The sequence below is a fragment of the Rutilus rutilus genome (assembly GCF_951802725.1).
Source record: "Rutilus rutilus genome assembly, chromosome: 1".
Lineage (NCBI taxonomy): Eukaryota > Metazoa > Chordata > Actinopteri > Cypriniformes > Leuciscidae > Rutilus > Rutilus rutilus.
Window position 1 is genome coordinate 42,874,452 of NC_140209.1, and position 23,244 is coordinate 42,897,695.

Here is a 23,244-nt window from a genome sequence, read left to right on the forward strand (position 1 = left end):
TTTTATGAGCGAAGGCCTACTGTGAATTGTCAGTGTAGGCAGCACAAACTTCTTTATATGTATTTAACAGAGATGAAAATTTTAATTTATGTTTAAATTAATAGTCAATCAGTGCATCAATGAGCTTATGTTTATGAGTGAACATTGACTGTAACCCTTTTTTCTGTAACATTTGTTAATGAGACGCTAAACTAAATAAAACATTCTCTGAAAACATTTTTCTTCTCATTGTCTTGGTCCTTTTTTAAAACTTTTAAATCTCATATGATTCAGATCTAAAATGTATTTAATAAAGTGTCAGTGGGTAGTTGACCCTGCAGTGTAATAAACTAAGTTTCATATAAAGCTATATTAAACATCATGTTGCTAATTTTTTTATCAGTTTAATAAATTTTTGACCATATTTATTAGAAGACCATATAATATTTATAAATTAAAATTTAGCAATTTGTTACTTTTTTCCCCCCGTTTATTGAGTTTTTTGCACTGATGGACCAATTAAAATGTGAACTAGAAATGGCACAGTTGTTTAAAAATGCTGAAAAAAGGGTGACTACAGCATCTGAAAATTACAGATTGTCACATTATCCCCTGGTTTCACAGACAGGGTTTAAGACTAGTCCTAGACTTAAATGTAAGTCTGAGCTGTTTCCACTGAAATAAACTTGCACTGACTTATCTTAAAAATATATCAGTGCCTTTTTAGTTTTAAGATGCACATCGGTAATGTTTTTTTCTAAGCATGTTTATAAAAATTACTTAAATGTCCTAATTGATCTATGGTCTAATCCTGGCTTAGTCTAAGCCCTGTCTGTGAAACCGGGCCTATATCATTTTACCTAATTTCTAGATGTTGATTAGTAAAGTCTGTGGATGTGTGCTTCAGTTTTCCGGATACTTACACTATACCCCTTAATAGTTTGGGATCAGTAATACTTTTTGATAGAAATTAATACTTTTATTCAGCGAGGATGCACTTATTTGGTCAAAAGTGGCAGTAAAGATGTTTATAATGTTACAAAAGATTTCTATGTTAAATAAATGCTGTTCTTTTTAACTTTCTATTCATCAAAGAATCCTGATAAAAATGATCACCATTCCTACAACACTACTAAGCAGAACAACTGTTTTCAAACATTGATAATAATAAGAAATGTTTCTTAAGCAGCAAATCATCATATTAGAATGATTTCTGAAGGATCATGTGACACTGATGACTGAAGTAATGATGAAAATTCAGCTTTACCATCACAGGGAAAAAATGACATCTTAAAACATACTCAAGTAGAAAACCGTTATTTTAAGTTGTAATAATATTTCACACAATTACCCCAAACCTTTGAATAAAAGTGTAATTCAGATATCAAGTTCTATGTGTTTACAAGACAATTTTCAAAATCAGGTTTATTTATTATTTTTCACATGTAGAGACAAGCAAAAATGTGGCTTCTCTGATAATTAACAAACCTTTGATGAGAAGTGTAAGCGCACAGTGTTTAAAACCTTAAAACGCTCTTCTATTCAAACACAGACAGTTTTCGCTCACTGGATTCATTTTAAAGTTACATTTAATGTAAATCTACACATTTTCTTCTTTGTCTATTACTGTGGATAAAATATTACTGTGGATGCAAAAGTTACGACTCACACAAAGTGGATCCAATTTTTACAGTTCTCCTTCAGTTGCCAATATTGCGACATAATGTTGAACAATATTTAGCTATCACATTCAGTTTTCCTGTGTTAAGGAAGAAGATGAGAGGTGTCACAAACTCAGAAATCTGGACCGTCAGTATCAGATGTAGAGCTTGACATGGCAGATGTAACCAGTCAGCCTTCTTTACTGATACGTAGATCAGTACAAAGATGTGAGGCAGAAAGTAAACTGATAATATAATCAAGCTGGTCAAGATGAACCGAATAGCAGTCTGTTTGATTTTGTCAGGTCTTGACGTCTGACTGCCCTTTCCTGATCCAGAGTGATGTAAGGTGATCAGTATAACCAGACAAAAGATGAAACTCACAGGGACTGCTGCACAAAAAGAAGCCATAGTCAACGGATGGTACATTGTGATATTAAAAACGACTGTGACTATTCCTGTGGTGACAATGTACATCCAAACAAATGTACAGAATATATGTGCCTGTATTTGCTTTGTGGAAGCTTTTTGGTTCACATAGGCTACAGGATGAGCCACAGCTACATACAAGTCTATGGACATGCCAGCAAAGAACAAGGATCCTCCAATCAAACTGCAGCTGTGGAAGGCTGTAATGTATTCCTGTCCGATTCCAGTCACTCCACCTAGGTTCTGGACGACGTTCAGCACAACTCTGACGTAATAGAAGACATGACTGCAGGTCAGATGAAGAAAGAGGAGTTCGTTCTGGGAAGAGGTAGACGAGTTTCCTGGACTTGAAAACGTTGCACATTGTTTCAGAAATAGTTCTGCAACCACATAGAGGGTTAATGGAAGATTGACAACAAGCATTAGGACATCAAGGATCGTGTTGTACGATCCTATGCAGAGTTGGTCGTGGGATGAAATGTTGGAGAAATTCCCGTCTACGCTCTGGGAAGATGAAGTGTTAGTTTTCCACATCTCCATTCTTTGTCAGCGTGGGAGAAGGAAGGGCTGGTGCTCTGGTGATGGGGGGAGCAGGTTTTTATAGTCCATCATCAGCTTGTGATTGATGTTTCTGTCATCCATTATCTGTGATAAATTTGCATTAAGAGGGTCAAATGACCATTTGCAAAACCAGCTTATTTCCCACTTTTTTTGCCTTGAAATATACACCTGTTTCAAGCAAGATCATTTGATTATATGTGACAAACCAACGGAGCCCTGCACATGACATGCTTTTTGTAGTTCAGTCGTGGCCATGTTGTGCTAATTTGTTCACTTTGTTTTTTATTTTATTCAATCTGACCGTGATTTAAAGTATAGTTCACCCAAAAATGACAATTCTGTCATCATTTACTTACCCTCATGTCGTTCCAAACATGTATGATTTTGGTTAATCTTCGAAACACAAACTAAGGTATTTTGAATGAAACCTGAGAGGTTTCTGTCCCTCCATTAAAACGAATCTGTATAAACTGAGTGGTTTAATTCAAGTCAAGAGGCGCGATTGTGTTAGATTTCATTTAGGATTCATACACTCTCAGATAAAAATGGTACAAAAGCTATCACTGGGACAGTACCCTTTAAAAAGGTTCTAATATGTAACATTTAGGTACTATGTAGACTTTTGGTACCAATATTTAAGGTATTAATGTACACTCTTTAGGTTTCTGAGAGTGTATAGATTCAATTTATGATGGCTTTAGGACCTTTTTGGATCTTGAAAGTTCTAGGTTCTTGGACTTTCCATTGAGGGTCAGAAACCTCACAGATTTCATTAAAAAGTATCTTAATTTGTTTTTCGAAGATTAAAGTTGGAATGACATGAGGATGAGTATCCCTTTAATTAAAACAAGGGAACAAATTAGTATAAGCTGTAGGAACAAAGTCTTTATTCGTGGCCACAATATCATGTTCTCCCACCCCCATGTCATGTACTCTGTACAAACCTGCTGAAAAGACCAGTATGAACCATGTTTATGCTGGTTAGTGCTGGTTTTGGTGTATTAGCATGATTTTTGGTGAAGCTGGTTGACCGTGTAAGCCTTGCTTGTTAAACTAGTCAAAAAGCCTGATTGGGCCATCAGAATCTCATTCTGCTGACCAGCAAATTTTGGGGGCAGATTGATCATGAATCATTTTACTACCATGGTTTTACTACAAATATCATGGTTATAGTAAAAACACTATTTAAATCTGGTGTTAGTGTGGTTTTACTACAATTTCCAGACCAGAAGAAAAATACACCTGCATACACCCAACTTGCTCTCATATTAATGAAGAATCAAAGGGATAGTTACTGGAAGGTACTGTAAGATAACATAGCTACAAGTCACCTTTGTTTGAAAGATGTTCAGAATGAGCCGGAAAGCACATCTTTTGGTTATATTGACCTTCTTCTTCTTGTGCTGTTGGCCTTTGACATCAAGCCAGGTCAAGAAAGGAGGTCAGGTCAATTCACATGGGGATGTAGAAGAACAAAATACAGCATTTTGACTGACTTTCTTCTGTCTCTACTTAGACAGACTATGTAGTTTATTTCTTTCCTGTACACTGCAGATGCAAATTGTAGGAAAATGACCATGGCACATAAGAGGGAAAATTCAGTTTATTGCTGGATTATGTTTAGATCGTATGGAAATGTGACTAAACAGGAACAAATGATGACATATGACATGCAGCCTGTTGAAAACCCATTTCTTATACATAAGACCACAAAATGGCCTTACTTTGTCAAAATTGCACATACAGCATCAGTAACATGTATCATTAAACCTGCAGTGTAAAGGTTTCCTTTACACTGAGATCAGTAACACATACATTTGGCTACCAAATTTGTGATCAGAGCAGAGAGCAGTTTTAAGGATTCCAACAAAGTTTATAACATTAGCAGAGATTCAAAAGAATAGAAAGACTATCCAGACTGCTAAAGTTGAAACAAACACAGGCTCAGATTAGTGTGTATGAGGCTTTTAGAACGCCAGTGATATTTTAAACTGCATTTTTTATCGGCATGCAGGGATGAGTCATTCACAAGAAGATCTATAACATATATTTATAACACAAATAGGGTGAATTTAGATGGGGTGAGTTCTCAGAATCTATTTAAACTCAAACAGACTCTGATAGGAATTAAGCGGTGTAATATTTTGTGTAAGCTTTATCTATTTTGAGAGGTCACATACAATGCTAAACATCGCTCACTGATATGAATTGGTCAGTGATGTTATGATATTTATATTAATCGCCAATGATATTAAACCGCCCAATAATATTCTCATAAACATAATAAATGACAATAACATAAATGTATTTTTTGTTTTTTACAGTTTTAACACTGAATTCACAATTATATCCCCACTGATTGCATCAGTATATTTGAATCTCTCTGGTGTGTGTATGTTGTATTTATGATTGTTTTGTGTGTGCCATTATGAATCCATGTGTCTGTCTGTTTATTCTACAGTAAGTGTAGCAGAGCACAGCGCCTCCCCGAGTACATTAGTGGCTTTGCAGGAATACAGGCCGCTGTGGTGGAGAGAGATGTTCTCTAGGGTGAGTGTGCAGCTGCCATTCTCCTCATAGTCCACCGTCACACACCCGTCCTGCAACTCCAGCAGCTCACCATCCCTCATCCACACCACCTCAGGGTCAGGGTAACCTGAAACACAAAGAGAAGAAGCCGTGACTTCATGAGAGACTGGCTCTGAAGTCTGTGGAGAAGGTCGCTGACATCCATCGGTGTGTCCTAACCTGTGATGAGACAGGAGAGTTGGGCGCTGGAGCCCTGCGGGACGGTCAGGTCAGACGGAGTATTGCTGAACTCAGGTTTACACTGAAGCTTCAGCTCCAGAGATTGCATTGCTTTATCTGTCTCTATAACACATATAATAACAAGATAATAATTTATCACTGCAATAAAAAGAGCAATTAACATCTTCAGTGAGACACAGTTGGCAGAGATGTCACAAATGCTGACATTGTGCGTTATGGTATTTTATTTTACACTTGTTTCTGAAGCACACTGATTTTTTGGTCATGTTTAATTTCTTTCTCACCATCTACAGGGCTCAAGCTTGCAGAAGCCTCTGGTTTAGACAAGATAGCCATCCTCTTCAGAGCCAGCAAAGCTTTGCCTGTTTTCTAAAAACAGAGAAACAAAATGATAACGAAAGAACAGAAGTCCAATTCGCTAACGTATGACTCTTAGTTGTTTAAAATAAATGAATTGGTCAAAAAGACTGATGAGCACCCTGATCTGTTTGAGACATTCTAGAAAATGTTTGCGACTGTACACATACGCATTGAAATATCATTTTTCCGCCCGTCCCATTTTCCCTCATCATAGGATAGTTCACCCAAAAATGAAAATTCTGTCATCATCTTCTGCTGAACATAAAAGAAGATATTTTGAAGAATATGGGTAACCAAACAGTTGATTCCATAGTATTTTTCCATAGCCGTTAAAAAAAAATGGATGTCAATGGAGTATAGGCTTTACTAACTGCATTTGTGGGAAACAGCTAATAATTGAATGAATCGACAGAACATCTGCTAATTTTCAACATGTTTGCTCTTTTTAGACCGATGTCTGATGTCAAATCGCTGTCCCCTCAAATTGTGCCCTTTTTAAGGGTATAAGGGGCGATTTCGGACATAGCCTATATGATTGACTGTTGCACAACTCTGAACGAATTCAATGACGTGAAGGCTGTAATGTGATTGGTTATCAAAGCACACATGATCCAATTTAGGCGTAAGTTACGTTTTATCCAACGGTTGAGCAACGCGGACCCTCTGGTGTGGAGTGGACCGAGATCATTTTCTCCGGCTTGGAGAAAAGGACCAGCTATTGCTTTATTCCACCTGAAATCAATCAAACTTTTAAAGTGCTTATAACTCACTTACTTGACTGGGTGTTGTTCATATAACATCATGCAGTTAACGTTAGCAAACCAAATTTAAAAGAAGTTAACTTCGTGATAAGATTACCTTCCACTTCTGCCTGGTCAAGAATTTCTTCATCTTGTTTTTGGAAAGGTTTTTGGTGGCGCTGCTGGTGTTGTCTACACACGTATATGCCAACCAGGCATGAGCTATGGCATCTTCACATGACATCCTACGCCTGTCAAGAGGGTTCAACGCACAGTTATGAATCTGTGTGGACGCATCTGTATGATGTGTGTAAGGGAAGTGAAGGATAAAGCACCTGACATCTTTGCTGAGCAGAGAGCTAATGAAATCCTTTGCCAGGTCTGTGATATCTTCAAAGCTCTCCTCGTCAAACTCCCACTTCGCTGCTGTCACGAGAGCCAGAGTCTCTGTGTCACTTTCACCCTGGAATGGAGATTCACCGCTCAACCTACAAGAGGACCAAATCAGAATCAGATTAAATGTAATGGCATGATTCACCAGAAGGGGGCAACAAGCGCTTAAGTGACTGGCAGTGTTTGAGCTCACAGGATGTAGCAGATGACACCAATGCTCCACATGTCAGTGGCCGGACCGACAGCCTCAAAATTGATGACTTCTGGAGCAACAAATTCTGGAGTGCCATGCATCACCTTCAGGGGTGTGTTGGGATCTAATGTACATAACAAACATACAGTGTTATATACATATATATAGTTTTTTTTTTACATTGAATTTGCTTTTTTTTATTTTCAGTTTTTAGTAATTTTATGTGATTTTTCCCCTTTTTATTAGTTTTTTAAATATGAAAAATAAAAAATATTTATTCCATTTTTAGTTTTTATTTATTTCCAGTTATTATTATTTTATAATTATTATTTTATTTCAACTTAAACTTATTTCAGTTAGTTGTCAAGGTAAATTATTAAGTTATTTTCCTTCTGATATTTTATTTTATTTCAGCTTTATTTTTAATTAACAAAAATGTTTTCAATATTTTAGTTGTAGTTTTAGGTAACGATAATAACCCTGCAAACATTTTACTCAGAGATCCCTTGTAAAAAGTCAACAACATTGTACTTCGCTATATACCATAGTACTGAAAGATTACCATAGAAATATTTGCTTGTGTTATATTTAGATGGTACTACGAAGTAGTTCTGGTATTGCCATCATTCGTTTCCAAATAAAACATGGTATTAAATGATAAGTCTAGTCTAGATATGTTCGAAATGTAAAATATTAATATAAGTAAAAATATAAAATAATCCATAATAAATAATAATATTAGCTATAGTGACATTTAGTTAAATTAAAACTAAATGACACTATAGCTAATATTATTATTTATTATGGATTATTTTATATTTTTACTTATATTAACAATATTTAAGTGGGATATTATTTAAGTGGGACATTTTGAATTTATATATTTTATTACAACATGTGTTGTCGTGTTGACAGTATCATCAGTGCATTCCTACCCAGTTTGCTAGCGAGTCCAAAGTCAATGATTTTGATCTGAAACCCGGTTCTGTCCACACAGACGATGTTCTCAGGTTTGAGGTCCAGGTGGATGATGTTTTGCTGGTGCATATACTGAATCCCCTCCAGAATCTGACGCATGTAGCCCACACTAGACACTTCTGTGTGCTCAAAACTATCATCCACAATACGCTCAAACAGCTCCCCACAAGCAACACTGCACATACAGACACAGATTCAGCTGTTAGGTGCCAAAATAGTGATGATCAAACTATTGTCGCTATTGAAGTTAATGCATTGACCCTGTTGGCATTTCTCATTTCTGTATATTGTTCTAAAAACATTGCACTCTTCAAAACACCAGCATGCAAGATACTCACTATTCCATCACCATGACCATCTCTGCCTTGTTATCATATGCGGCGAGACACTGCACCAGTTTTGGATGGTGTAAGAAGTTCATTAACTCTATTTCTTTCCTCGCGGCTTCTCTCTCCTTTGTCCGACGACCTTTGTAGAACTTTCCAGCGCATACACGTCCTGTCTCCTTATGGGTCATCCGAAACACCTGGCCAAACTTCCCTCTGGGGAAGATTCAGAATTGGAGTATGAAATCATTGTTTCTCTATATCCTAACTTCCCATTTATCCAGTTCTTGAGAATTAGATAAGAGAATTTGATATTTTGCAGGAAAACATGTTTCTTAAATCTATGAATTACATGTTATGAGGGATGATGCAATTTGCACTCAAAATGTACCAACCTTGACTCTAACTTAACCCTGCTTATTTTTCTTTTCGAGTCAGCGTCTTTGTGTAAACATGATAATTTATCTAGGCATATTTCTGGGAATCAGGGTCAAGTGTGTGGGTTGTTTTCTCTTTTTGATGCAAGTAAGCCTGTAGGAACATGTATGCACTCAGAAGTTTTGTCCTGTGAATGAGAGCTATGAGGCCCGCTGAATGTGTGCGTTTTTTAAGGATACTTACACTCCTAGTTTTTCCAGGACATTATAGTGGTCAGAAAGTTTATTCTCAGTGTTGATGGTGACATTCACATACTCCACTGGTTTCTCGTCACAGGGCTCTGCTTTGAAAGACAACATATTTTCATTCACCATGGGACCTCAACTCAAAGCCTCAACCCTTCGGTAATGACTTTAAATGCATTCTTCCTGTTTACAATCTGGTTACTGGACCTTGTTCCCATAAATTGTGAGAAAATATTAGCTTAAATTTACAAGCCAGTAAGGGTTGATTCGGCATAAAAGATACATTAAGACCACTAAAAGTCATCAACTTTTATAATATTTCAGAAAAACCTCACCTGGGTTGTCCATCCTGATTGGCTGGGACTCTTGGCTCGGTTCGCTGATGCCCACAGCGTTATAGGCCCTGACCCGAAAGCAGTATTCTCCCTGAGGCTGGAGTCCTGAGGTCACCCTGAGTGAGGTACTCTTGCACTGGCCTGTGAGCTCTTTCCACTGGTCAGTCTCACCAGGGCTTTCACGAACCTCCACCACGTATCCCGTCACAGCGCTGCCACCATCGTAAGACGGCCCAGACCAGGACAAAACCAGAGAGTGAGGGGAGAGAACGCACGCCAAGGGACAGGAGGCAGGAGGCTCTGGCAGGTCTGGATAAAACACACATAAATACAAATCACATCATCAAATGTTTGTACCATTTTCTATGAAAATTGAATTTAATTATTCTACATGTGAAGTGAGATTTTGATAAGGTAAATGTACTTTTTAGGCTTGAATATATCTGGCATATTATAGTACGGTTACTCAATTTGACATGAACAAGATGTATTTTAATTAAAAAAGTCAGAAAGTAAAAAAAAGATCTAAAGCTAAAAAGCAAAGTTTAGAAATAAATAATATTTTAAATTTGCTTTGTTAATAAAAGTTTAATCCATTACATAACTTTTTACTTTTTAATGATATTATTTTATTTTATTATCGTATTGTTTCATACAGTCTCTGTACAGTTACACCACCCAGGAATTATTGTCTTCAAGCAAAAAAAAGAAATTTTTATTATAACGTAATTGTTACGATTTTCTGGTCAGTAACCACTACGACGGAGAATTCAGTATTTATATTCTTTAATTAACTGACACTCAGGAGAATACAGGAATAATAAACACTAAACGAACATGCAAGGTTAACGCAAGACAAAACACTGGAGTTAACGCAAGACAACACTAGTGTTGTCAAAAGTAACGACTTCGGTAACATTTTAAAGATGTGACGCTTTGAGCGCTGTTGTGCGGAATCGTAAACACCTCTGATTGCCCATTGTGCTCACGCACTCATCAAGTATGTCTGTGATTGGTTACAATGACCAGCGCTTCAAAAACATGTTGTAAATATACATCAAAGATGCTCTTCACTGAGCGCTTACACAGATACAAAAGGGAGCATTTGAAAGCAGGCGTCTATCAGCGGACCGGTGTTTACGATTCCGCTCAACAACGCTCAAAGCGTCACTTTTTTTAAATTTCAGTACCCTTGTCACCCAAGTCGGTAATTTTGACAACACTACCATGGAGACTTACAGGCTTAAATACACAGGGAGAAATGAGGTAACTAAATAAACAACAGGTGAACTTAATCAGTAACTAAGGGAACAAACTGGCACACACTAGGAAACTAGGGCTGTGTCCGAAATTTCACCCTATAGCCTACCCTTAAATAAAACACTATTTGAGGGGACATTTGTAGTGGTGTCCGAAACAATAGTGGACATTATCGAGTGCACTCATTCAATCCCACAATGCACCGCAATAACGAGTGTACAACCGATGTAAGCTCAGCGGCTAGAGAATACCCATAGTGCACTGTGAGAGTCGCATGTCGAATAAATTCCCACATCTGACCAGAAGATGGCGCCCGCAGCTGAATCATCCATCCATTCATTATTCAAACCGCTGGTCCGCTGTGGCTACAGCGTATTATCGTATAAATTCATTTTTAATTGATTATTAAATTGTTTAATTAAGGTTTATACATGCTAGTTTCCATGGCAGAGTTCAAGATAAATCTTCTCATTATAACTGGAGCTTCCAGTTTGCTAAGTTTCAAATGATTATTAAACTGCAAGCACAAACTATGCAAAACTATCCAAATTCTCTCACTCCTTTTCATTCACTCCTTCAAGTGAACTATATTAGTGAAGTAATGTAGGGAATAGTGAATGTGGTACAGGGGGCGATTTCGAACACAGCATATATCATCTTACAATGACAGGGCACACAGGCAAAGGGGAACAGGGAAAACAGAACCAAAACAGAGCATACACATTACAGTAATAGACTAAAAACTGAGCATCACAACCCAAATAACTACTCAATGTGGGGGTTGGCTGTCTGACCTTACCAATGACATTCAGGGTCACTGTGTGTTGGGCTGAACTTTTGCGATCTCGCACAAATATCGTGTAACGTCCAGAGTCCTCAGGAAGAGCTTCAGAGATCACCAGAGAACTGCTTTCATCACAGGACTCTATATGAAACCTGGAGCTTTCCACCACCTTCAGAAAGACAGATAATTAAACACCCAAACATGCAGTATGAAACGTGTCTGGATTGTGTTGTGTTAGTGTGAGTGCTTGCTTATTTACCTCTTTTTTGTTACAGACCCAGCAAGATGCAACAGGACAGCTGCCTTTGAAGAAAGACGTCAAACGGGCCGTCTCTCCAACATGCACCTCCAGCCGATCTAATGAATCTACAAACTGCACAGGTGCTGTAAACACCAGCCCATGAGAAAGAAAATCAAAAATATCTCAATTGTTTTTCCTAGACAGCAATGAGATTAAATGGAGAGCAAAGGGTGACTTTTGCTTAAGTCTTTTACTTCTCAGATTTTTATATAAAGTTAAAATCCATTGTAATATGCTTATAATTGTCTCAGTTGTGTATATTATAATATTCTTAATAATGAATAAAAATAGTCAAATAAGACAATTGTAAACACAGCTTCATTTGAAAAATATCTATATACTACTGCAATTATTTGTAATATAATTATACATATAATGTATTAATTTACAAATAATTGTAATGTACATTCACACCATTCTGGCAGAAGTGGCTTTCACTCCAAACACTATTCTAACAGAAAACCAGATGACACTTTTTTTCACACAATTCAGATATTAAGATTTTATATTATAATCGTTTTTACAGGCGTTTAGCTCTGCCACCATTACTGCAATTATTCAAATCAACACTCAAATGAACTTGACTGGCTTGATAAAAGCCTGATCTAACCGCATGATTAGCAGAGTGTTTTACATGAAAGACCAAAAGACCTAAAGAAAACATTCATTATTCAGTGCTTCTGTGCATAGCCCAGTTACAAACAGAAGTACCAAAGAAAATGCTGATAACATGTTGAAGTGATGCTTATAAACTGTCAAATTCCTATTTTTATACCTCAGTCTAAGTTTGGGATCCTCAAACTGATTATCTGTCTGTAAGGTATAAATACACAATCTAAGACAAAAGTTGATGTTTAATGGTAGGTTTTATCAAAGAAAATTGCTATGGACAACAAGGATTACTGTATTTAAAAAGAATAAAGTCATTCTTAAGATGAACATTAGTAGCCAGGACACAAAAGACTGTATTCAGCTTCATGTTATTTTGTATACAACACTAACAGCCCCTGGAAGAGCCAGTCGATCTAGAAGTTAAGATCAGCAGAGTGAAACACAGCCACTCAAAGCAAACGACTCCTTTTTTGAAGCAGGTCACGGTGGTTACACTTTAACTCGCAATTCCAGACAAAAAAAAAGCTTTAAAAGACATAGTGTTATTAGAATATTAAGAAAAGCAAAGCAGGTGTGGGTGTGGGAGGCTATAAATCAGAATGCCTTTAAGAAATGAGGAAGGAAAGAAAAGATCTTCACTGAAATTCAGAAAAGAACAAGTAAATATTTCACCAAGAAGCAAAAAAGATGCAAAAGTATAACTGAAAATGGAAGACAGACATGCTGATGGTCTTACCTGTACCTGAGCTGCTTCTCCTTTTGACAAGCACCTCTGTAACATGACACAGAGATAACACACAAATATGTAAAGAATCAGGTGTGTGTGCAGGTACATTTGTGTTAAAGAGCATTGATAGCATTAGCTTTGCCTATCATATAAGGGAGGAGTCAAGTGATCCAAGTATGTGTGTCTATGAAAAACATTCAGTTGATTAAAGAGGAAATGCTTTAGATGACAACACCATAAGTATGTTAGAAAATAGTCCTTTTATATAATATATTATCCTAACACTATATGGACAGGTTTCATGTTACATTAATTACATTAGTTAACATCAACTAACAATGAACAATACTTCTACAGCATTTACTAATCATAGTTAAAGCTAATTTCAACATTTATTTATACTTTAAAGTCAAAAGTATTTGTTAACATTAGGTTATGCACTGTGAACTAACATGAGCAATGCCATTTTTTTTTAACAGAGATTAATAAATGCTGTATTAGTGTTGTTAATTGTTGGTTCATGTTAGCTAATGCATTAACTAATGTTAACAAATGAGACCTAATTGTGAAGTGTTACCTTTATTATTATATATTTATATTTTTAAAGAAATATTATATCGTCTATATACATTATGAGTAAAAATTAAATATACTGAGCATATAATATAATATATGAGCTATGTATAATAATTAATGGAATAATTGGATTTCTAATGTGATAAATTAAAGTGCTTTTTAAAATCGCTTTAGATGTAGTTTAGGAAGTGACACCACCCTAATGACAATGACATGGAAGCTTCGAAGGAACCAAAAATGTTCCATGTATTAAATGACATGTCCTATACACTTTAATCTTTGAGATTAATTCATGGGTAGGGCCATTGTTTGTGACATACCTCTTTTGAGTGCTGGAGGGCTTGTTATAGGACTTCCTGTCTGGGGCGACTGTGGGCCTTTAAAAACACTGATGTCATCTGGGACATTTTGGCTAGAGGTTAAGACCCCGTTTACAATATCAGGAGTGTGAGGGTGAGAAGAATTAGGATGTGAGTGAGATGTTTGGGTCATCTCGTTATGCATCCCAGCAATTGTTTCATAGTCTACAGTTGATTTGTTAGAATGAGTGAGAGAAAAAAAGAGTTATAACATTGATAATCAATCTTCTGTATATGATGTAAACAGAAACACCTGCACACTTCTACCTCTTACAGTGCTGCTGTAGTAATGTTAACTGCCCCCAATCCAGCCCAGCAAACCCATACTTTTAAATAGACATTCAATGCTCTTGTAGAAATATATACTACACAGTATACACTTTAGACTAAAGTTGAATATACTATACATACTTGCCTCTCACACACACTGCTGCACTGCTGGATGTTTTTCCTGCTGTGTTTTCGGCCACACAAGTGTAAGCCCCAGCATCCTCCGGGAGACATTCCTTAACTACCAAACTCACCTCTCTTCCCACAAATGAGGATTTACCAAACAGCACAAACTCACCTAAAACGTTTATGGTACAAATGGACAGAAAAAAAGAGAAGGGGTGACTTTGTGGCATTAAGAATTGAGTCATCAAAGTTTAAATTTAAATTAAATAAAACAATTTCTGTATGCATGTAATTGATATGACTTTCTTGATATTTCATTGTTTAATTTACTGAACAATTTAAACAACGCATTCTCATCCTAGGGCATCATATACTGACGCTTTTGACATGTACAATGTCAAGTAAGGAAGAGGAACTTGCATATGAAAACATAATTATCTTCAGTTTAGAGTGTACAGATTCTTACCCAGACTACAGTAGCAAAATCAGTATTAAAGGGATAGTTCACCCAAAAATGAAAATTCTGTCATCATTTACTCACCCTCAAGTTGTTCCAAACCTGTATGAGTTTATTTGTTCTGCTGAACACAAAGGAAGATATTTGGAAGAATGTTTGTAATCAACAGATCTCGGTCCCCATTGACTACCATAGTAGGAAAAAAAATATACTATGGTAGTCAATGGGGACCGAGATCTGTTTGGTTACAGACATTCTTCCAAATATCTTCCTTTGTGTTCAGCAGAACAAAGAAACTCATACAGGTTTGGAACAACTTGAGGGTGAGTAAATGATGACAGAATTTTCATTTTTGGGTGAACTATCCCTTTAAAAGAGCTGTATGTAAGAAATGTATTTCAATTAATCATAAAATGGGCCTGATATGTCACTAGACATTAAGAAATCATGTTCATTTCAAATACTTATATCACTGACAACAGTAGTACGGCCAGGATATTGTCATTTAAAAAGTGAAGTTGCAGCCCTCAACTGATGTTGATGTTGTCATGTTGTGTTTTGGCCTGAAGCGCCGCCCTCCACCTATCTACCAATCACAAAGTCAGTAGTGTTTCAGCATCCGGGTTGCCAGCTCAGCTCTAGTTACCACAGCTGCAGCTACAAACGTTCACGCTGATCCTGCAGCCTATCTGGCAACCTCGAGTCAGGGGGGAGGGGGAGGGGATACACCGCTCTACAGTAATTTAAAAGTGATTGCAGTACCAGTTTTGGCCACAATCTTACATACGGCTCCTTTAAGAATAAAAAAATAAAAAATCCTGGACTCACCATTATGAAGCCAGGAAACGTTGATTGGCTGGCTCCCTGTGATAGTCCCTTTCAGTTTGATGTCATTTCCTTCATCCACGATACAGTCCTCGAGGGGTTCAGTGAAAAGAGGTGGATCCTGGTCCCTTGTATGGCTGTGTTTACCACTCTCTAGCTTGACAGAGCAAAGAAGAATGAGATTAGTTGCAGATATTTATTATACAACAATATAGTACAGTTCTCAAATTTGCTCCAACAGCACTGGGACTTTTCACTGTTTGTATCACACTGTCTGAATTTGCGTGTTCAAGTCAGTCTTTTGTTGATTACATCCTTACCAGTCGGGTGCAAGTCTTCTTGAGTGAGTCATTATATCATTAATTTAAAGGCACACTATGCAGTGTCCGTTTTTCTCAAACAGCGACCCCTAGAGTCGGTGTGGAGTACTTGTATTTAACGTTACTGTCGTAAATACCACTCACGCAGAGCCGTCTCTGCACTCTTCCAACCGTGCTTTCTTTCTTCATTTTCTTCGTCGACTCTGCCATGATTCACGTCTGAAATGCGTGCTAGTGTCTTCCATAGAGGCTGCTTCATATGTCGTGCCGTAAAGCAAGTCGTGATTCTCGCGATATTTGTCGGGGCTCCACCTCTCAAACCTGCATTGCTGGTTTTGCCAGCGGTGTCCCCCCCGCTTTGCTATCGGGATGATTCGCCCTACTACGAGTTCGTTTACCATCGAAATGATTTCGAAGCTGTTATATTAAGGTACAAATCTTGCATGTGCCTTTAACTGATTCATTCAAACACACCGATTCATTCAGGTACTTAAAGGGATAGTTCACCCAAAACTGAAAATTCTGTCATTGTTTACTCCCCCTCAGGTTGTTCCAAACCTCTATACATTTTTTTGTTCTGTTGAACACAAATGAAAATATTTTGAAGAATGTGGGAAACTGATGAGTTCTGGGGCACCATTGACTTCCATAGTATTTCATTTCCTACTATAGAAGTCAGTGGTGCCCTAAAAAACGGCCTGGTTACAAACTTTCTTTAAAATATCTTCCTTTTTGTTCAGCAGAACAAAGAAATGTTTACAGGTTTGGAACAACCTGAGGATGAGTAAATGATGACAGAATTTTCATTTTTGAGTGAACTATCCCTTTAAAGCAGCACTCAGTAGCTTCGGGATTTCTTCGCTGTATTCTCGCTTTTTGCTCGCAGGTTTCTCTCTAGAGCTCCCCCCACAGCTTCGGAATAGATATTTGACAACACTGTTGTAAAAACTCTTTGGTGATTCTCAGACAGCAGAGGCTAGTAGATCAACGACATCAAAGCAGATGGGACATTCTTTAAAACGTCTTCTTCCTTCGGGTTCGGACAGCGTGAGGGAGCGCAATAATGACAGTATTTGAGCAGATTTCTTTTGGCCGTAAAGCAATTGTTTACATCGCGAGACCTGATATCACGCGATACTTCCTGCCGCGGCTGCCGGCGGCCCGCCGTCTCAAAGTTGCAAGTGCGAATTTTCCGCTCACGGGCACCAGGGGGGTGCGAAACGACCACCATTCAACCCGAAAAAAGTAATATAACCATTCCAATGACTCCGAAGCTGTTCAGTTAAGGTAAAAAAGTTACTTAGTTCACCTTTAACAATAGGTGTGAAGCGGCTCTGCACAGACCGATCGGTGTATGACTTCGAAGTAGCCTACAGCGAGAGCAATTAGAAAGCAGACGGCTCCATATGCTTTCAAACTGCTCTCGTCGGGGTACTTTGATGTCATACACCGATCGGTCTGCGTAGCTCTGCTTGAAGTTGAACAAACCTCATTTTATGAGTAAAATCATTAAATCATTCCCTCAACCGATTCATTCAAAAGCACTAATTCATTGAGGAACGCCACTGCTCTTTGTTGTTTAGAGACTCTGGCTTCATTTGGAAAAAATTTGGTTGGTGGAGCAAAAATAGACAAAGTAGCCAATATCATGTTAAAAATGTAAGTTTCTCAATATAACTTGTTTGAGGTATTGCATAAATGCAATATCACACTCACAATCGTGCTGTTTGTCTGAATATATCAGGACTCTTGAGTGTGATATTGCTTAAAAGTAATATGCTTGCACTTCTCTGCTCTTTTCCGTTCCGGCTGCACATTGTTGTCAGCATGTTTTATGCATTACTAAATAGGAAAAAATAGGTATTTATTTAGTAATAATTCATTTAATTTGAAGCAGTTATATGCACATGTTATTTCATGATTTTAATGCCTTAAGCTTGTTATCTTATACGAGTGAATTTGTTTATCTTGTTTTAATGAAGTTTAGATATTTGTGACCCTGGACCGCAAAACCAGTCACATGGGTAAATTTTCTGAAATTGAGATTTATACATCATATGAAAGCTGAATAAATAAGCTTTCAATTGATGTATGGTTTGATATGATAGAACAATATTTGCCAGAGATACAACAATGTGAAAATCTGGACTCTGAGGGTGCAAAAAAATCTAAACATTGAGAAAATTGCCTTAAAATTTGTCCGTTTATGTTCGCAATTATGGTCCATTCACTCACAAAAATAAATATTTTATATATTTACAGTAGGAAATGTACAAAATATCTTCATGGAACATGATCTTTACTTAATAACCTAATGATTTTTGGCATAAAAGAAAAATATTTTTATAATTTTGAATGTATTGTTGGCTATTGCCACAGATATACCCGTGCGACTGGTTTTGTGATCCAGGGTCACATTTTTACTGCAAAACAAGATCAAAATACTGATTAAGAACATTGTTTTTTGCTGTAATAAACAAGAGCTTAATATTAAACCTGAATCATGTATACTGTGTTTAACAATAAGTTCACACAGGAAGAAACCAGGCTTGTATAAATGAAGAGATGTGTTTCAGTAAACAGCTGCTGTATCTCTTAACATCCTCGCCATCACACCTTCTGTCTAGAAACAGTGCTTATTTTACATGCCACATAAGAATGGCAAAAAGCAACAGAAACTTTTGATAAAAAATGATCAACAAAAGACAAATATAACTAACAAAATTTGTTGTAACTCATAAAAGCGGACTGAAATCAGACCAAAGTGTGATCTCATCTGACACTCCTCCAACAAACTTGTTTCTGTTTAAAATACCATCACTTAACTTTTGTACAAGGCATTGGGTGGAGCCTTGTATAATACAATTAACCTATCAAAAGAATGTGTTTGAACATAGTAACTTTACAATGTGAATGGCCTCTTTTGTATTTTTGTCTTTTTAATGTCATTTAGTCAAGGGACACATAGCATGTAATTTCGATTAAAAGAACTAGTTATTCTAGTCCTCCTGTCTTAACAATGGACCAAACACTTTTGTTCTCACTGACCTGGTAGATCACATGGTCATTTGATCTGGCCTAAAGTAATCCTTGTTTGTTCATGCAAACAAGCATTTTTTTACTGGTTGTTACGGGACTGTCGAAAAAATAAAATGGTGACTCCAATTCTGAGAAGAACAAACTGAAATGTTTTTAGTTTCATTCTTTGTACTGTGACTGTCATGTATCAGGTGATAAGATCTAAGAAATGAAAGGAAGGAACTAGTGTTGTAATCGTGCAATCGTAAACTAGTGTTCAACTAATGTTAAAATGCAGTTCAGAAGAGAGTAGCAGTACCATCAAACATACAGTACATGTCCCACACAAGCCAGTGCATGAAACACAAAATAAAAGCCTGGTGTTCAAATTAGCATGGAAGGAATTTCCTGCTAATAGTGACCTCTTGCCTGGTCAGTAATTTGCATCCTGAGGAAGATAAGATTTGGTGGGGTTCAAAAGTCTGAGACCATTTTAAACCTGGAAATACACAGAACGGTTTAGGAACGTTTATTTTGAAACAGAAGTAAAGTTAGGGTGTAAAATTAAGAAGAAATAAAAAAGAGATTAAAATGTAATTCATGTTGTTACATCTAAATGAACTGGTTTTATGTTTCTTAATTTTTTTATTTAATCTGATTAAATCAACCCGACAAATTAGGTATGGATACCTAATAAGAGACCAAAAGTAGTTTATATGGATTAGATCCATGGTTCTCAACCAGGGGGCCGGGGAAAAGTTTGCTACGGCTGGTAAACATCTTTGTGTACTACCATTGGTCTGTGACGATTACATTATAAGTAGGTGTGCGCGGAGGCTCCGCCTTCTTTCACGCGGAAATCTTTTCTGGTTAATTTTCCGGTTCATCAGACGTCCACGAGTGAAAACATGAACAAAATGAAGTTGTACTTCTGATGAAACGAGACTCTGACACTGTTTTTCATGTTTAATACGGCTTAATGCTTGATTTTAAGCAATCTTTTGTATAAAGTGCTATATAAATAAACGTGACGTAACATTACTAGAGTGCCGAATTGCAGAGCTCGTGCAAACATATCCACGTTGCTATGATCAGATGCTTTATTTATAAAATGCTTGCTGTTTTATCAATTTTGTTGTGCGTTTATTTTGTTATTGAGAGGAAAGCGCGCTGCACATATTTACATTTTCATCTAAGCGTCAGATGATCGCTAATAGTATATCGCTGCTCATGTATTTCGAATTTCGTTTTACCCCTAAGCGAAGAACGAAAAAGAACTTTGCATATATCGGGGCCGTGAGTAGATCGACAAACCTTCAACAAACCTCTATTTCCTTCAACTGTTGTTTTGTTAAAGAATGTACAGTTCTCGAAACTTCTGGAATAACAAGAATAATTGTGGTTAATTAAAGGTATAGCGGAGGATTTTCTTTTTCCGGGTGGGTCATCAAGACTATTGGTCCTCCTAAGTGTCAATCATTCTGGTGATATGTTTACGTAAGGCCGTCGTACGTGCTCGTGCACACGATTCACACGATGGCGTGCGCTCAAAACACAGGTTGGGCTTCCCACTGATGCCTCAGTCGCGAAGTTTCTACTTGACAGGTAAAGTTTGGCATGCTATTTGGAGAAATCCATTTAAAATCACTGCTAGTAAAAGTTAATGTAAGCTATGATTAGCGATGCTAGCCCTGGCACAAGTCACACACCGACAGCAACTTGTAAATAGAGCGTGCACGAGGAGAACTAGGCTCGTGCATGCTCTCTCGTGCACACGTTTAATAGGCGTTCCCTCTCGGGAGCAGGTAGAGTGTTGCGCATGTGCATTTTTTCAAAAAGTGGAGAGGGCGGTTCTTTTCTAAAATTCGGGAAAATCCTCCACTATACCTTTAATTCCCAGTTTCTGTTAATAAAAATAATTACAGCAGAAAATATCATGGCTTATATGATCATATGATTATTATATGATTATTATATGATCATTATATGATTATATGGTCTTCAAATATTATTTAGCACAAATCGAAAAGATTGAGAACCACAGGTTTAGACCAAGTAGAAATAGATCCATTAGGGGTTTTTTTCTCTCCAGAAAGTGATAATTTGAAATGCACATTGGAATAATTTAAACGTTACACTTAAAATGTTTTGCTGGTAGTTTTTTAATTAAACATTTTATTAATTTAGAAAAAAAAGGCAAAATTGTGCAAAGCATTTCCACTAGTGGTCTCAAAGTTTTGGACCCCACTATATATATCAGAATATCACAAACACTAGATTGTATAGTAACTGGTGGAGTAGAGTACTCTAATAAGTAAATATCTTTATCAGAAGTCAGCCTGGTAGTGAAAAAAACAACAATCCTTTCAGGCAGGTATTATGATGTCCTATTTGTCACATAAAAATGTACAAGATTTCCCCGTCTAAATCTGGCTGAATGCAGTTGTGCAGTGAACTCCCAATCACCTGAGATTACAATCCAAATGGAGTGAAAGTGAAAACAAAGTGCCTATCATTCTCAGATGACTGTTAAAATTATTAACCATGACGACTCTATAGAGGGATTGTCTTAAGAACAATACTTCCTGCAAAGATCACGCATCTAACCACAAATAAAGGTCATGTTAACCTCAACATGTTTTAAAATGCAAACATCTAACCAACTTGCCCAAACCCATATACAGAAACACAAATAAGCTCTCTGGAGTATGCAAATACTGGCAGACACACTCACAAACACTTGTGTGCAAATGCAAGATTCAAGAAGTTTGCGGACTTGCCTGTGCTGAGTGTCTCCTCAGGCTTCTTCACGGCTGTGTTGATTGTAGTTATGTGTTTGGGTTGGGACCCTTGTTCACTGGCCGCCTTTGACTGGGAGCCTGACAGCTGTATCCTGAAAGTGGACACATAACGTGTCTTCCCATCAGTGATACTCATTTCTCCTCTCAGTATAAACCCGTTTCATAAAATCCAAGTCATTTCCCAGCTTTCTTATCAAACGCCTCGTATTTTCCTGTGTCTGCTACACACACACACATGTCCTCTGACCTGTGTTGTTCTCTGCGTTCTTTCTTTAGTCTCTGACTCCTCCCCACCACTGAAGCCTCATTCATTCGTTCTGCAGGAGATTGTCCTCTTGCTGGGTTAGACTCAGCACCTCCTCTCAGACCTCACCCGCAACTATCACACCATTTCACCATATATTTTTAACACAGTTTCTTTTCACACACTGTGGCTATGGTAAGAGAAAGAGAGAGAGAAACATAGAGTGGGTGATAAGAGAGAACATGTTATGTGCATGTAATGTTCATTAATACTTTGGAACAGTAGACTATATTGTGTCATGTCAGTGATGTTTATTTAAATCTGTCTGTGTGAAAAGGGAGACAAAGATAGACAAATAACAGATTAAAAACTGAATCAAAGGTCAGGCATTCCCCATTCCTTTTCCTTCTGTAATTACTGCCTTGTTATCAGTTGAACTTTGGTTGTGTGTTCGTTTTCATTGAAAGGAAAACTGTGCTTGATTGTTTCGAATCTGTGCCATTTAGTCTGCAAATTCAAGAACATTTCAAGAAGTCTCTTATGCTCACCGAGACGGCTTTTATTTGATCAAAAACAGTAAAAAATCAAAAAAAAAAAATCTAATATTAATAGTAATATTGTGAAATATTATTACAATTTAAAATAACTGTTTTCTATTTGAATATATTTTAAAATGTAATTTATTCCTGTGTTTGCAAAGCTGCATTTTCAGCATCATTACTTCAGTCACATGATCCTTCTGAAATCATTCAGATTTTTTTTTGGATGAATAGAAAGTTTTGGAACAGCATAAATGTCACTTTTGATTAATTTAATGCATCATTGAATCACTGAATGAAGAATATCAATTTAGGTGGACAGTAACAAAGTACATCTACTTGAATACTGTACTTAAGTACACTTTTTGAGTATCTGTACTTTACTTGAGTATTATTTTTCCTGGAAACTTTTTACTTTAACTTCACTACATTTGAAAGACAAATATTGTACTTTTTACTCCACTATACATTTCTGTCAAGGTCCTTGAGTAGAAAGTTGTAACGTCAGTCAGGAGATGATTTTGGTTGCAGGGGTTGCATTTTGGTTGGAAACGAAAGTCGGGTTGACGTCAGAAACCGACGTCGGTTTGACGTCAGCATCCAACGTTGGATTTTGGTTGCAAACGAAAGTCGGGTTGATGTCAGAACCCGACTGATGTTGGTTTCTGATGTCAACCC

The 23,244-nt window shown here is 37.1% G+C and overlaps 1 protein-coding gene across 3 annotated transcripts; it reads right to left on the bottom strand.

The window, feature by feature from the left end:
- Nucleotides 1–4,215: 4,215 nt before the first annotated feature.
- Nucleotides 4,216–22,059, bottom strand: mylk5 (myosin, light chain kinase 5). Of its 3 annotated transcripts, none has more exons than XM_084414696.1 (17): nt 21,763–22,059; nt 15,648–15,797; nt 14,382–14,534; nt 13,928–14,131; nt 13,041–13,076; nt 11,651–11,775; nt 11,407–11,560; nt 9,348–9,656; nt 9,011–9,107; nt 8,402–8,605; nt 8,021–8,238; nt 7,086–7,209; nt 6,835–6,987; nt 6,618–6,750; nt 5,684–5,768; nt 5,379–5,501; nt 4,216–5,286 (listed from the first exon to the last, which is right to left on the bottom strand). In XM_084414696.1, exons 1-17 carry the CDS (start codon nt 21,917–21,919, stop codon nt 5,081–5,083), a joined length of 2,631 nt encoding a protein of 876 aa, XP_084270822.1. In that variant the 5' UTR covers nt 21,920–22,059; the 3' UTR covers nt 4,216–5,080. The 3 variants fall into 3 exon arrangements, with proteins under 3 accessions (XP_084270822.1, XP_084270821.1, XP_084270823.1); XM_084414695.1 differs by having other exon boundaries at nt 9,011–9,110; XM_084414697.1 differs by having other exon boundaries at nt 15,648–15,801; nt 21,763–21,934.
- Nucleotides 22,060–23,244: the final 1,185 nt, after the last annotated feature.